General features: G+C 42.3%; 1 protein-coding gene across 4 annotated transcripts in view; it reads right to left on the bottom strand.

Annotated features, from left to right (window-relative positions):
* PLCH1 (phospholipase C eta 1) overlaps positions 1–16,949 on the bottom strand; it is a 163,049-nt gene that overhangs the window by 122,577 nt on the left and 23,523 nt on the right. For all 4 annotated transcript variants that reach the window (XM_073359624.1, XM_073359623.1, XM_073359625.1 and 1 more), the window contains exon 2: positions 11,308–11,425. In XM_073359624.1, coding sequence (XP_073215725.1) covers positions 11,308–11,386 — 79 coding nt within the window. In that variant the 5' untranslated portion in view covers positions 11,387–11,425. The remainder of the gene's footprint in view (positions 1–11,307; positions 11,426–16,949) is intronic.

Here is a 16,949-nt window from a genome sequence, read left to right as displayed (position 1 = left end):
CTACCAAATCCTACCAAGAATATGCCAGCCAAGAAAAAATAGTTTCATACACCTATCTAATAAAAATCCCCCAAATCCTTGGTCCACTCCAAGACAGAACCATACTCTGGGTCATCCACTGTATTAGGGCAAAATTCACCCACTGCTGAGGGTTCACCCCTGGCGTGCCACACACCACATGGCCCCTTGGGGAGGGGGAGGGGGTCCAAGTGGATCTGGGACATGGAGGACAGCCGGGGTTGCACCATCTGCAATCTGTGGAAAGGGGGGGGTCCCTCAGACTGGAATGGAAGAGAGTTGGGAGCATAACAGGGAAGGGACCACAGGATTCACACTTACATGGTTCCAATTAACCAAAACACCTGCTAAAGGGAAATGAACAGGTATCCAATTGCAGGTCACCAGGAGGACTAGTAGTTGTTAAGATGCTGCATTGCCACTGGTGCATAGTCAGGCCATTGGTTTGATACATTAAAATCATCCCCCAGCTCCCACTTATTTTCCTGCACAGAACATACTGATTCCTGGGATCGTGCAGCGAATTTCACCCTTTGTATCTAAATTGTTAAGAACATAAGAATGGCCATACTGGGTCAGACCATGGTCCACCTAGCCCAGTATCATGTCTTCCAACAGTGGCTGGCACCAGATGCTTCTGAGGGAAAGAACAGAACAGGGCAATTATCAAGTGATCCATCCCCTGTTGTCCAGTCCCTGTTGGCAGTCAGAGGCTAGAGACACCCAGAGCATGGGTTTGCATCCCTGACCATCTTGGCTAATAGCCATTGATGGACCTATCCTCCATGAACTTATCTAATTCTTTTTTGAACCCTGTTATAGTTTTAGCCTTCACAACATCCCCTGCCAACAAGTTCCAGAGGTTGGCTGTGTGGTTTTGTCTGTCTATTTAAATTGTAAACTTCTAGGGGCAGGGACTGTGTCTTTCATTCTGTTTTGTACAACACGAAGCACACTGTCAGCACTCAGTAAATAATACATAGGAACAGTACTCTGATTGCATACTCTTATGGCATTTTTATTTGATGATACCTTTCTAAATTGAATTCAGTTTGCATGTTTATTTTCATTTGATTTATGAAGAGATCTGAGATTATCAGAACATAAGAACGACCATACTGGGTTAGACCAAAGGTCCATCTAGCCCAGTATCCTGTCTTCTGACAGTGGCCAATTCCAGGTGCTTCAGAGGGAATCAACAGGACAAGTAATCATCAAGTGATCCATCCCGTCGCCCATTTCCAGCTTCTGGCAAGCAGAAGCTAGGGACGATACCATCAGATGGGGTACACTGTACACAATAACTGACTGAACTTCTTACATATAAATAAGTCTGTGACATTGCACTCCATATGATTTTATGAAAATATGCTAATGAGTGTGAATATAATGTAACTGGAATATGCTTCATGCAAAAGGCATCTTGTGAGGTATCATTACAAAGCTTATAATCTACTGAGTGTGTTCATGCTATTTGTATAAATGTATCACTCTTGTATCTGACACTAGAAATGTGAAATATAACTCAGAGGTCCTATTGTAATTATGCACAGTGTGGGCCCTTAATGGTGGTTTGGAATCTTGACGGCTCCCATCAACTAGGACAATTGACTGCAGATGGCTCTGTTTACTTGTAAGTCTTCCTGTATACCTGTGTGCTGGCAAGTGGGTAATGAAGTCTTACAGTGACATGTGATCATGTCACCTGGTACTGGAATACATCTTTAACCTGGTGCTTTTCCGTTTAGAAGGAGGGGTGGGAACCCAGAGAGGGAGAAAGGATTCCCGCCTTGTGCAAAAGATATATAAGGGGTCGGAAGAGAAAAAAGGAGGCTGCAGTCATGAGAAATCCCCTAGCTACCATCTGAGCTGGAACAAGAGCTTTATACAGGGTAAAACGGATTTATTTGGGGTTTGGACCCCATTGGGAGCTGGGTATCTGCGTGCTGGAGACAGGACCACTTCTTAAACTGTTTTCAGTTAAGCCTGCAGCTTGTGAGGGATGTGATTCAGATTTGGATCTATGTTTGCAGCAGGCAAGTGTGTCTGGCTCAAACCAGTCAAGGGACTGAAGTCCCAAGCTGGCAGGGAAAACAGGCTCAGAGGTAGTCTAGGCACATCAGGTGGCAGTCCCAAAGGGGTTTCTGTGACCCAGCCGTCACCAAGTCAGAGACATAAAAATATTAAGCACCATATTTATCCATTCTCTATTCTTTTCCATGATTCAGTCTTCACTTCTATCACTGCACGGCAGCGCTTATTTATGCATTTGGAGGAGACTGTGCTCACACATCAAAACTTCGCTCTTCCAGATTTGCTGTGATTACCTTAGGAAATGTCTTCGTAAAAACTGAATAAGTCTTTCCTACAATGTTGGTATCAATTGTAATACACAGCTGAAAAATATTATAATGTGGATGCTTGAGATGCTTTTTTACAAGAAAGTTACTAATATTCTTCAACTAGAACTAGAAGCACCTAAAGGTAAGAAAACGAACACAGGAAAAAGTGATGTTACCTTTGAATAGGCTTTTATTAAAGGGATGCACAAGTTAGCAAATGTTTAATCCACACACCAAAACTAAAGCATTAACTTCAGTAAACATTGGCACTGCTCAAATGACAAAAAACAGATATGCACATAGTTATGCAAGGGATTATATAATTGTTCAGTGAATTGCAAACATTTCTTGCTTTGCTCACAGACATGGAGATCTCATGATAATTATCATCTCTAGCAAATTTGGGTCCTCCAGACCAGAAGATATTGGATTTCTAAATTAATAAGGATTTCAATAAATTAATCTGAATTGTAATTCAACCTTTAGAACAATAGTGGATATTTGCTTTCAGTTCTTTCATAAAAGTTCATAAAGTCAGGTGTATTATAACATCTACTACAAAGAAAGGTGGAAAATAAATAAGAATACACAGGGATCTCATCCTCCATCAATACAAGACAATAACTTAAATTAGTGGGAGATCATAAGGCTAGATATATACAGACCTGTAATGAAAATGGTGCTGAGTCTCATTGCCTAGCCCAGGGGAAACTCTACAATTACTCTTTTCTTCAACAAACTTCCTCTCTACTTCAGTATTCATATAATATATTCACATGACTTACGAGACTTCGGGCTGGTCTAAACTACCACGACAAATCGATCTAACTTACGCAACTTCAGTTACATGAATAACGTAACTGAAGTTGACGTAGTCAGATCCACTTACCACCGTGGCTACGCTGTGCTGTGTCAACGGGAGAGCGTCTCCTGCAGATCTCCCTTACACTTGGAGGTGGAATACACAAATCGATGGGAGAGTGCTCTCCCATTGATTTAGCGTGTCTTCACCAGACCCACTAAATCGATACTCGCTGCATGGATTGCAGCAGTGCCAATCTACTGGTAAGTGTAGACATGGCCTTACATAAGCCACCTCAGGCAAGCATATCTGGGGCTAGGTGTTAGTGGGCTCTTGGGATGATGATGGCAAAGCTTCTCCCACGACATAGCTATCGTCTCTCCGGGAGATGGACAAGCTCTCCCTGCAGCATAGGAGCATCTTCACTTACAAGCTACAGTGGTACAGCTGCATCAGTGCAGGATTTTAAGTGTCAACCTGCCCTCAGTCTGTTGGGAGTTTTGATAGAGCAAAGACTAAGAAATATTTTGCAGGATTTGCCTTACTTTTTATTTATTATTTAATACAGATCATCGTGATAATACCTGCCTTCATTTTACAGGTGTCTTGGATTTCTGCAATATCGCCATCATTTCAGAAAGTAACACTCATAAGAACATAAAATAAAAGTAGAACTATCTTGTATTTATTTAGCACCATTCATCCTGAGCCAGCTCCTTCCCTCTGAAGCAGCAGTCACACTTCTCGCCTCCTTGCAAGTGTCTCTTGCAAAGAATAGGACAAGAGCAGGTGAAGGGAGCAAGTTGCTGTTGATTCTACCGCAGCTGGGCAAGAAGTTGGCTCCTGGAAGCAGCCAAAGAATCATAGTGCCAGGCCTCAGCTGGTGTATAGTAGGGTAGCCCCATTACCTTCAGTGTAGCTATACCAATTTACACCAGCGAGGAACCAGCCCATAGACTCCAGAGGAGAAACAGACCTATTAACTCACCTCCTGCCTCTCCCAGCCAGTGCAGGACTGCTCCCTACACTGTCTGGGACAGATTCCTGGTAAATGTGACAAGCAATAAAAAACTTTGCCTGCTAACAGATCTTACTAGAGAATCATAGTAAAGCAGCCCTGTAGCCCTGCATCTGCTCAAAGAAAAGGTCTTTACTTTAGACTGCACTGCAGTTCTCAGGAAGAGGCCGACTCCTTGGACTCAGGCCAGTCATACAGACTGCATTAGATTTTAATATTTATATTTATTGGAAATATTATGGGTAAATTATCCCTGCTGTAACTCCACTGTAATCAGTGCAGTTTATACCAGTGTGACTGAGTGACTGAGTAGAATTTGGCCTAAAGGAGTCACAGCAGGACTGAAACTGGCCCTCGAGATGGGCTAATGTGGTGGGACTTGGGCGAATTCAGGCTTCAGTCCCACGTCCTGGGTCGTGTAGTAATTTTTGTTTTCAGAAGGGGCTCGCAGTGCAATGAAGTTTGAGAACCCCTACTTTAGCCAAATTCTCACTAAGTCAAATCCTTTCCTTGGTTACAATTACCAACAACAGTAAGTGCCAGGAAATTTAGATCTTCTGAACTCCATTCTATTTACACCCCAGTTGGAGCTCCATTTACTTTACATCTTATTCGTACATTGCAGACATTGTGATTGCATGGGATACAAGTCAGGGAAGAATTTGGCCCATGGGAATTTTGGCTGTATAAGCACTCAAGGAGTTGGACTATAGTGGGATTTTTTATGTATAAAGTTAAATTAAAGAGCTTATTTTAAAAACTACTATCTTGGTGTCCTCAGTTATTACAGGCCACCTGTAATTATTTTAATTAATCCAATTAGTTCATACACTGTATTAACTCATGATGCATCCTACTCAGTAGCCAAGGGTTAAAAGCTCTAAAACTAGATATAGCATTTTATATGCACAAACACTATTCAGTTCCAAATATTTACAAAGAGTTTAAGCTAAAGCAAATAACATGGGTATAAAATTGCTGTGGTCACAGAATACGGACATCTGTTCCTGAGGCCTGACTGATGCTAAAGGAGTTAAATGCAGGGCAATGTTGTAAAATAGTGCACAGTGAGCTCTACAGTATGTACAAGGGTGTTAGCAGAGGTGTCTTTGGCAAACCTGACACCTGTGCTGTGGAGTGCTGAAAGTAGACCACTCAGGCCACTCACTGAAGGGAAGTACTGAGAGTACTACTTTCATCAATGGGGTTATTATACCATGCTTGCAGTCTACACTGCTAGTGCAACAATCAGCAGCTGTGCTCAAAGCAACTCTATTCCAAATGCTTGTGCGACCATATGTGTACCACTGGGAGCCCTTGTGTGTGTGAATGCAAAATGTATTCCAGGTGTGCCAGGAGGAGCCAAATTTCTCAACAGACTGTTTAAATGTCCTTTTTATGACTCAACAATTCTACCTAGAAAACCTAGCCAGAGACTGGGGTTCAACTCTGCTCTGCTACAGACTTCCTCTGTAACCACAGGCAAGTCACTTGAACTAAAAAGGTGGGTTCTTAACTCAAGTTAGCTTACAATGAAAAGAGGAACTTTTTCCCCCTCTGCAGGAAACACTGTAATTTACATTTGTGGCAGAATCTCAGAAGTTCCTTTTTTAAAAAAAATTATCTTTGAACAGTCTCCACACTATATTGTACAGAAGACCTTCTTTAGGTTTGTAAGGAATAATTACAGTTACATTGTCTCTCACATACAATTTTTTTAAAATGTTTTAAAATATATATTTTTCATATCCCTCCGTCTGTACAGCCTCAGTGCCTAGCAAGTTTAACTGGACATACTTGCAGGGAATGGAAAATTAAAATTAATAAATTTTAAATATCTAAAAGTAGCTTTTCTAGACATAAAAAGGCCATAACTTTAAAGTCTAATATTTCAGGATCTGACAGAGCTAGAAGCAAGTGGAAAGCTTCTTTTGAATAGAATAAAACTCCAGTTTGTAGCACGCTCCATGGTCACACAATATCAGACCTTAAACTTACAACTGGGGAAGGACTGAATATTGCCCATACTCAACCTTGGGCCAATGTAACTTTTGTGGAAGCTGCAGGGAGAACGGAGGAAGGGAATTCCTTATTTCGGGGAAAAGGAGGAAACATTTCTGAGGCATTTTTTTTAATGGTGTGACTTTGAGCTTGATAAGTTTATGGAGGGGATGGTATGATGAGGTTGCCTACAATGACATGATAGGGGCATTAGATGGGGAGGGCTCTGAGGTACTACAGAGAATTCTTTCCGAGGTGTTTGGCTGATGGATCTTGCTGACATGGTCAGGGTTCAACTGACCACCATATCTGGTGTCGGGAAGGAATTTTCCCCCAGGTCAGATTGGCAGAGACCCTGGGGTTGGGTTTTTTTGCCTTCCTCTTCAGCATGGGGCATGGGTCACTTGCTGGTTTAAACTAAAGTAAATGGTGGATTCTCTGTAACTTGAAGTCTTTAAATCATAATTTGAGGACGTCAGTAACTCAGCCAGAGGTTATGGGTCTATTACAGGAGTGGGTGGGTGAGATTCTGCAGCCTGCAAGTGTGCAGGAGGTCAGACTAGATGATCACAATGGTCCCTTCTGGCCTGAAAGTCTATGAGTCTATTTAGAAGCTGGAAACTGAAATGCTTATTTGATATCCAAAAAAACTTTTAAAAATGACTATGTTAATAGTTACATAATTCTGATGCACTTTGATAACTGTAAGCTTCTGAGTCCCTATTATTTCCAAAAACACACTTCATTGTTTAAAGATGTACAATCTTTTAGATATTTTGTACGTTTAAATTTATTAAAAGAATGCAACTTTATATTAAGTCCTCTACTGCCCCCTTGTGTACCTGTCTAACATTTAAACAGCTAAAGCTGCCAAAGAAATATATATTATATAGTAAGAGGCAGTGACACTAGCAAAATCTTGTGCAGTATTTCAAGCCAAATCCTGCATTAAGTGACATATGTGCAAACTCAAGTAACTCAGCACAAAACTTAGCACTGCAAATTTTAGCACAAACGTTATTTTAGCACATTGACTACACATAGTTCCACAAAAACCCTTGTGAACTTCCTGCACTACATAGATACAATGGGTGAAATCCTGGCCGCATTAAAGTCAGTAGGAGTTTTGCCATTGACTTCAACAGGGCAAGGATTTCATGAGTACAGATACAGAAGGTGACAGCCATAACTCTTGAATCTCTCTGCTTTGGCTGGTTTAAATTAGACCCTTATAGTTTAAATTAGACCCTTATATTAAATATAAGTTTTACTATGATCATAATAAGCAGGATCAACTTTATGACTGGCAGCAACCAAGCAACAGCAGGAGCCCAAACTGCTGGAGGGAGGGGATCAGTTTATCGTTGTCTCCCAGCCAGCTCTTACATCAGAAGAGCCAGCTCATGAATCTCAAAGCTTGCACAAAACCCAAAATGGCAGGGCCCTAATCAATCGTCTACTTCACTTTTACTAATAGCCAGCCCTGAAAGAAACACCCATAATTTTGCACCAGTGTTAGAAGAGAAGAGGGATACACAGAGATTTTTCTGTCGCTGATGAAGTTCATCCCTGTCCTCTTGATATACTAAACCATAACTCCAGAGATTGTTGGATCATATTAAAGAAGTTCTGTATTAAAATCACAAATGAGTTTGATTCTCCATAGTTTAAATTCCAGGGTATTACTAATTAAGAGGTCTCTTGGTTTTTGGTACTGTTTCTCTCCCTCTATGTGTGAAACTTGCAAGCCGCTAATTGTGTTAGTACATTCTAAGACAGAGTCTGCTCTCAAAGCAATTCTTTGTAACAACAACTACTCACACAGAGAGAGACTCAAAGCAATACTCTGTAACAACGAAACAGCACTCAAAGACTCCCCGCCCTTTTGTTGTATTAACAATTGTGATTAAAATAGAGATAGAGGATGTATGTGGATGGATGCTTGGTGTGGATAATAACTGAATGATCAGGGAGGTGCCAGCCTAAGAATCCAGTGTCCATCGGCTGAAGAAGGCGTCAAGTGGAAATAATCAGAGGACCCCCGGAGGGCAGACTGGAATCCACCCAACAGCCTCAAGAATGGGAGAACCAAAGAACAAGATAACATCTGGCAGCACAGAGCCATCAGGAATGTGAACCATCTGCTGATTGATTCAGCAACAGCATGATGAAGCAATTGCCATAGACTGGCATAGGAAGAAATTCCTATAAAAATGGACTCTAGAAAGTGAGAACTTTGGGGTCTGATTCTGCAAACCAACTTCCAGGAGCATCAGATGAGCATCTGACAAGGCCCTGTTCCCTCCTCATGTCCAGGCCACCTGGCCAGTGGCTTGCCATGAGCAACTCTAAGGCTGGTAACTATGATAACAACCTTACAGAACCTGTGTGTGTGTGTGTATGAATGAATGTGTGAATAAATATGAAATTGAATGGAATGTTATAGCTGTAACTAACTGCTTACTATGATTCTTTCTGTATTCATAATAAATGTGTGTAAATTTTGCCTTTCCCCCTTTAATAAGATCCTTCTGGTTTTTAATTTATTGGTATAACAAGATAACTTTCTGAGTCGGAGGTAAAAGTTAATTCTGAAGGGTGAAGGTTTTACTTTGGAATCCACCAGGTTCCATCAAATTATGTGCTTTCAAATATTTTCCTACAGAGAATAACCTTGGACCACTCTGTAAGGAATTGGTTACCCTGTGCCCCTTTTGTAAGTGGAGAACACTTCCTCACCTTGCTTAGTCCTGCTGCACTTAGTGATTAAAATAGCGTATCTAATTTAAAAAAACCATACAGACTCCAGTTTTCCACAGCAATTGCCTACATGACTGCAGCATCACTGCTGTAAGATTATGGGTCTGGTTGTTGCCTAAATTACACCAATAGCATAAGACACTGGGCCTGATTCTCCACTGTGATCCCCAAGGACACCACTCTTGTGGGGCACAGGGGTTGGAAAGCTGATGGACACTGCCTTTGGGGAACACCCCTAAGACAGATGGCCTCCTCTGGCTAGTATACAGTTAACATAAGGACCCTGCTTCACTCCCCTTCCCAGCCTCTGCCATAGGGAATATGTAAGGGGGAAGGAGGTGATAGGAGGAGATGTTCCAGGCAGAGAGGTGCGCTTGGCCAGTGTCCTGTGAGCCAGCATCTCTGTTTCCTATGGTCCACATTTAACTTAAACCATGGGGAACTCAAGAGCGGTTGGGGTTCCTATGGCCCAGCAACAATGACACTCAGAATCAGAACCACTGATTCCAGTAGTATTACTCCTGTTTTGCCCAACTGTAAGTGAGAGGAGAATCAGGCCTTACATCTTATCATAAATATATTGCAGTGTGTTAGACCATCATCACAGGAGTGGTATGAGTCCACACTAGGTATGTTGTTTCATGTACTGGGGCAATATTCAGCCATTAGCTGCACCTGTCCAACCCCAGTGATGTCCATGGGGCTGCAGAGATGAAATAGAGCAGTGACTATGGCTCACTTTGAACATATCACAAAAACATGTTTTACTACTGTTAGGTGGTGAACAGCCTTGAGCATGATCCCAACTATGGCCCTGTCTGAACTACCAATACAGTGTTTTGGAACTAGTTCATGACACTCACCTAACGTAGTTACAAAATACACAACTGAGTTGTGTCCTCACAGAAACCTTATTCATAGCATAGCCATGTGCGTGCATTCACACCTGCCGCTATGTTCAACTGTTTGTATGGGTGCATTCTGGAAAAAATTGGGCAACTATCTCCAGTGTTTCAGCAGGGGAATACAGTACCTGGAGTACATGAACACAGAGTGGCACCATCATCACATGGGTTCAGAGCACTCTAGGATACACCAAGAGCTGGGAGGAAGGATGACTGGCCTGGGTGGCATGTGTATGGTGGTGGGGGTATCATGGAAATAATATACAAAAGCTGCATGCCAAACCAGTTACAGGAGGACAACTATATGTCAGCCTAGTCTCTGAAAAGGGTGACACAGTGTTAGCTGCCATGCTTACTGAGTATTAACTATGTTGTGTGCAGATACAGCCATGTCACTAACCAGTTACAAACTTAGTTAAGAGATGCAGCATAAGCAGGCCCTTAGGCAGTCTCTATCCCTTCTGTAGCTGAGCACTACATACTAAGCAACCTGCTGCACCTCATCCATTCAGGCACATGCTATCCATATTGAGAGACAAATGGGAAAATGCAAGATGAACTGGGAAAAATATTGACATTAACAAAAAGACTTAAATGAAAAGTTTATGATTATTGCTTTAAAAAACTCTGGACTGTAGATTCAGCTAGTCAAAGCAGTTACCTTGAATGTCTCCAATACTCATTAAAATAGACAGTCAGATGAATTGACAAGAAATTAAAAGCACATTATTCAAAACAGGGCTCCTCACAAGCCTCTTGGCCAGATACAAAGCTGCCTACCTAAGGAACACAGCTTTAATCTAGACCTGGTCAGCTACACCAGCCAGAAATCCTCCTCCCACTTCCCACACAGTTCTCTTTCAGCACAAATGGAAACTACATCTCCATCAAGGACTGACAGAAGTACTGCCTGTTGAACAGCCACTTCACCAGGGAGCTTGCAGTTTAATAGTGCTTAAGTGATCTTGGAGATTTTGGCCCAAATTCAACCCTGATATAACTGGGTGCAACACCATGGAAGTCAATGGAAACACTCAGTACGGAATATGACTGTTTGTCTTAAACATAAAAGACACAGAATATGACTGTGCCCAAAGCAAGGGGAAAATTCTAAATAGCAGGATTTTCTCCAGTATTTCTGGTCATCATCAGTAGTATAAAAGCAGAATTTTCCCTGATATGTTTACATCATACCCCTGACCTACACCATGAATCAATACATTTTTATTATAGTAAATTGTAATTAAAGCGGTATATCTGTATGCCTCAATAAGCACTTCCATAACAAACTAATATGCTCTGTTATCTTGCCAAGTAAAAATTGTAACTCCAAAACATTAAAAATCATTACTAAATCTACTTTTATCTACAAGAAGATCATTATTACCTAGTTATATGCCACTATAAAATTTCAGTTGCATCCGAGTGAAGTAAGAAATGAAAAGAAAACATGTAGCTTACCATGAAATACACCATTGTCCACTAAAAAATGTCTGCAGTACTGCAGACAACTTTTCTTATCCAGGCTCCAATAACTCATTGTAACAAGACTTCCTGCTCAGCATCAAAGACAATTACCCTGCAAAATGAAACAGAATACAATTATAGATAATAGAAAGGTGTCTATATTACCTCATACCTTCTCTCTCTATTAAACAAAAAGAAATGTGCCCATCTCCAAGACATCTAGGCACCCAAGAACCTATCACAGCACACAACAGCCACAGTTTAACCCCTCCAGACTATACTAATTCACACCTCAATTTCCTGTCTGCTGTACAGACGGGGATTCCACCTCCCCCAAGCAGCTTGATTGGGATGGGGAAGGAGATTAATCTTTGTGTCTTTTGTCCCTTTTCACCCACTCCTTAGCTGACCTCTGGAAAAAAGTAGTCAGTCAAGTTGACTCCAAAAACTTCAAGCCATGGCCCCTTTACACTGGCTCCTCAACTGACTGACATTCTGGCGGCTGGAAAAATACCCACTTGTGTTAGGATTCAGAGTCCAATCCTGCTCCAGTTGAAGGCAGTGTGGGTTTTCAAGAGCAGCAGGAGCAAGCCTATCAAGACAGGTCTTCAAGGGTAATTTACTACAGAATGCTAGCAGTGATAGCCCTCAGAACAGACAATAACCTTTCTTATAACAGGCCCCAGAAATTTCTCAGAACTTAACAGCTCCAGCAGCCAATTTTGCTTAATCAGCCCATTAATATTTATAAGTCAGTTAAAATGAAAATGCACTCTAATCAAATTTTAAAAAAGACAAGCTAAGTGAAAAACATGTGTAGCTGAGAAAAAAATCAGCCCTTCAGTGCTCATGAGTATTTGGACCACGAGTTAGTCCTCTGTTCCACTGCTACAAGAGAATACCATGTAAACAGTTGGAACTATTATTTTCAGGGATCAGAGGCCATGTCTACACTACCATTTATGTCAGCAAAACTTATGTCACTCTGGGATTCGGAAAAAACACTCCACTGAGCGACATAAGTTTCATTTGCATAAGTGGTAGTGTGCACAGCGCTATGTCAGCGGGAGACCTTCTCCTGCTGACAGAGCTACCACTGCTGGTTGAGGTGGTTTTATTTTGTTGACAGAAGAGCTCTCTCCCGCCGGTGCACAACGGTTACGTGAGTGATCTTACAGCAGTGCAGCTGCATCGGTACAGCTGTGCCGCTGTAAGCTCACTAGTGTAGACATGGCCAGAGAAGATAAAATATAACTCTTAAAAAGCTGATGGATATAGCTCAAAACAAGGCTTTATTTGTTCAACCCATTTTATTAAATTCATTTTTGAAAAATTCCAACCTTTTGTTTATTAGAAATGGGCCTTGCAAAATCCATCCCATCATAACAGGGCCTGTTAGTACAGACTTGGTTAAGGCTCAATCTGTCAAATAAAGGGGTTTATAGATCTGTCATGAATATTCCCTTCACAATGGGGTTTGTTACTTACTAAAGATCAGATTTCTAAAAGAGCTCAGAACCCCTATTAGGCCCACATTTTCAAAAGAGTTCAGAACCCATTTAGGCATCAAATAAGCAGCCAGATTTTCCAAAGTACCCTCCAAGATGAAAATGGGGGCTGGATGCTAAACACTTTTGATGTGGTCCCAGTCAATGACTAGGGCTCCTAGGCACTGTAGTCAAAATAATATCTGACCAATTATTTTGGTGCCTCAAGGGGATTGTAGCTCTTTTGAAAATTTGGCCTCAATTGTGGCTGCTCAGCATTTGAAAATCTGGCACCACGTAGCCAACATTTATTCTATTGCCAATCAGCATTAGTATGAGTGAGCAGCAGGCAAACCCAAGAATTTTCACTGAGCTGCCTCCAGCTCCCTCACTAAGACTATATGGTCCCCAACACCATCGTAACTGAGCTCCATACAATCTCTAATGTACCTATCCTCATCACACCTCTGAGGCAGGGAAGTGCTGTTATCCCCATTTTACAGAGGGGCACTGAGAGACTAAGTGGCTTACATATAGTCACACAGGACATCTGTGGCAAAGCAGGGAACTGAACCCAGGTGTCTCAAGTCCTAGGATAGTGCCCTAACCACTGGACCACCCTGCCTCTCTAACACTAGATTCCGCAGCCTGCATTTTCTGTTCACCTCTTCTGCACTCCTGAGTGGGGCAAAGTTCTAAGGCAGGCAAGGCCTTTGAATTGGCCATATGGCACAACCAGTCTCTCCATCTCTCCTACCTCCTCCTCCTTTCCCCATTGGGGTACTACAAGGAGTCATAATCCAGGTAGGTGCTAGGAAAGGGGAACAGCAGGGGAAGGAGTAATCTTAGCAGTGCAGCATCCTCCCCAGTCTCCAGCAGAGCAGTCCCCTTTGCAGGTGGAGAGCCTGCAGTATGCTCTGCAGCTGCACTGAGTTCCTGCCCCTTTGGATGAGGTCTCTGCCTATCTCATCCCCAAGAAGGTGGGTGCTTCCTGTCCCCACCACCATGTGGCCTTAGGAGAAAACTGCAGAGAGCGGCCAGCCAGAGACTCCAGTTGGTAGGAGCAGGTGCAGGAAAAGCAGGGACCTCGGCACATTCAAAGAACTTTCTACAGTTTTAGCTGGACTTCCTCTCCCCTGAGCTGACTGGCTATTTGCTCCACTCCTCGCACCCTCAGTCTCTACAGTCAGCTTCACTCCTCACCTGCCCCCTTATTGTTCTCTCCCGCTCACTGCCTTCCCTCCTAAGTAAACTCATCCCCACCGCAAACATGTAACTGCCATCCCACAGTTCACTCTGCTTCTGTGTTCTACCTCTTCCCCCACCAGGTGTCTGTCTGATCTTTTTAGATTGTAAACTCTTCGGGGCAGGGAGCGTCTACGACTCTCTGTACAGCACCTAGCGAAATGGGGCACCACTCTTGGTTGGCCCTTTAGCACCACTGTAATAAACATGATTAATACAAACAATAATCAAAGGAGCTGCTGAATGCTCATGTCTAGAGAAGGGGGCATATGGTCCGAGAAGGAAAGGGGCTGAGAGGGAAAGGTTCAGTCTGCCAGAAGGAAGAGGGGGAATCCCCTTCTCCCCGTTTGCCGTGCTTGCATTTTGTGTTCGTTCCAAGCTGAATTTTTCTCCACATGCACAAATGAGTGTAAAGGCCCTTCTCTGATTCAGACAAAATGCTGCTGCTAAAATAATCTCATTAGCCTATTGCTCTGCAACTTCCCAGTCCTTCCACTGGCTTCCAGTTTCCCATCATATCAAGTACAAGCTTCCTGCCTTTACCTTCAAGGCCTGCCACAGCTCTGCCCCCTTCCTATAAACATGCTCTTGTCACCTAGTTATCACCCTCCCGCCTCCACTCTTCCAGTGCTGCCTGCCTCAGCTACCTTCTTCTCTGCTCCTCCTGCAAATACCCTTTCTTCCCCTTTCTTCCATGCTGCCTCTTATCCTGAAACACCCTCTGAACTGATCTGTAAGGCTGCTCCCACTTCTCCTTCAAATCTCTTCTGCAGACACACTTCCGCCACATCTCCTACAAGAAATCAGTCACCATTTCAGAGCTAGACTGAGGGGCTGCTGGAGGAGCTGGCTGAGGGACAGTTGATGTCTTTTTACTTATGTAATTACAAAATTGAAAAAACAAATGAAATGTATGTATAAAATTTTTAGATATATTTAATTATCTTCCCATTCCCCAACCCTTCACATTGTGTCTACCTTCCACCTAGACTATAAAACTCTTCAGGGCAGGGATCCACCACTCTGCTTGTAGAGCACCTAGCACAACAAGGCCCAATCCTGATCTTAGTGCTACCATGATATAAAAAAATTAATTAAGAAGATGAAGGTTTCCATAAAAAGTGTGAAAATTAGAAATCAGGTCTCTCCAAAACAGCAATTTAAAAAAAAAAATCTTGTGATCTTTAAGCCAATCACATAATTTATTTGGGTTTGTCCCATGTTTTTGAAGCCTTAGGGTTGACAGCACTGCATATCCCGTAGCAGGAACATAGGGCCCCAGATTTGATTTATTTTTTTAACCTGAACACAACCTACAGTCTCCAAACCTGAGTCATAAGCCTCTCTGAAATGATCATAGGCAAAAGGATGCATGTGTGGAAAAGGTTTTGTACAAGCTTGGCTAAAAAGTCACTCCTCCTCTCAGGAGAGCTCTGCATGGCTGCCTAGAAGTCATCCACTGTCTCACAACAGCATCCATGGAATGGTTAGTTGTAAAAAAAAAATTAAGCAGAAAACATCTCAGCAGCTCTACAAACATGGCAGACCGTACAAAGAGCTTTGTATTTTCTAATTACACATTGAAGGTGTTAAAGGTTTTCATGGGTTTTCAGTGCAGGGGGCAATGATGGAGGGCGTTTACACACTATCAGAATTAGAAAACAGATTGTTTGGGGAAAGCAAGGAAGAAAACCATGCATAATATTTAGGGAGAAAGAAAAGAGAGAGCAGAAAGCATTGTCTGTGCATAAAATTATGTTAATTTTTCTTTACTTTTATTATGTGAAGTTTTTGACCCCAATTTTTAAAGGGGTGTTTTGCACATCCCTCTTGCACATACAAACTTTTACAAATTTCAGTTGTTGCTAGTTCTGGTTATTTAATCTCATTATCATCCCAAGTTTTTTGTAGCTCAGTTGAAGAATTTTCTGCCTACTTCTTTATGATGGAGGCGTCATGACTCTGGACCCAATCCTGCTATTATTGAAGTCAACAGGATTTTTGCCCCTAATTTCATGAACTAGATACAGCACATTTTCATTCTGGGTGGGTAGGTGGGTGGATAGGGGGAGGGAGAGGGAGCAGTTAGTGTGTGTTTGTAAGTTTCTTTCTGTGGGACACAGGATGTTACTCTGAAGCTGAGAGGTGGCGTGGCATGGGAGAAGTGGTCTCTGCATATGGTCAGTTTGGATGAGCTATTACCAGCAGGAGAGTGAGTTTGTGTGTGTATGGGGGTGGGGGGGATGTGAGAAGGCCTGGATTTGTGCAGGAAATAGCCCAACTTGATTGTCATGCACATTGTGTAAAGAGTTGTCACTTTGGATGGGCTATCACCAGCAGGAGAGTGAATTTGTGTGGGGGGGTGGAGGGTGAGAAAACCTGGATTTGTGCTGGAAATGGCCCACCTGATGATCACTTTAGATAAGCTATTACCAGCAGGACAGTGGGGTGGGAGTAGGTATTGTTTCATATTCTCTGTGTATATATAAAGCCTGCTGCAGTTTCCACGATATGCATCTGAGGAAGTGAGCTGTAGCTCACGAAAGCTTATGCTCTAATAAATTGGTTAGTCTCTAAGGTGCCACAAGTACTCCTTTTCTTTTTGCGAATACAGACTAATACGGCTGTTACTCTGAAACCTGATCTCTGCATATTGTTGGTTAAAATGTCAGACAATTAGCATTGAGTAGGTGATAATGGACTTTTTATGCATGCTTCTGTTGTAGTTTTTGTTAATAAGCCATTCTGTTGCACAAGTGTACTTTGTTTTCTCCCCTGGGGGTTAATTAGGTAGGTATGTTAGGCCTGTTTACTTATCTTTCAAATTTTGTCTTTACTCTGAAATTGAGTTTTGCTGTCTCTGGGCAATTCTGTGGCCAACAGTAATAATTTAAGTCACTTTCC

The sequence above is a fragment of the Lepidochelys kempii genome, chromosome 9 (genome assembly GCF_965140265.1).
Source record: "Lepidochelys kempii isolate rLepKem1 chromosome 9, rLepKem1.hap2, whole genome shotgun sequence".
Taxonomy (NCBI): domain Eukaryota; kingdom Metazoa; phylum Chordata; order Testudines; family Cheloniidae; genus Lepidochelys; species Lepidochelys kempii.
Note: the sequence above shows the minus strand (reverse complement) of the source record. Positions and strands in the feature narration are given on the sequence as shown.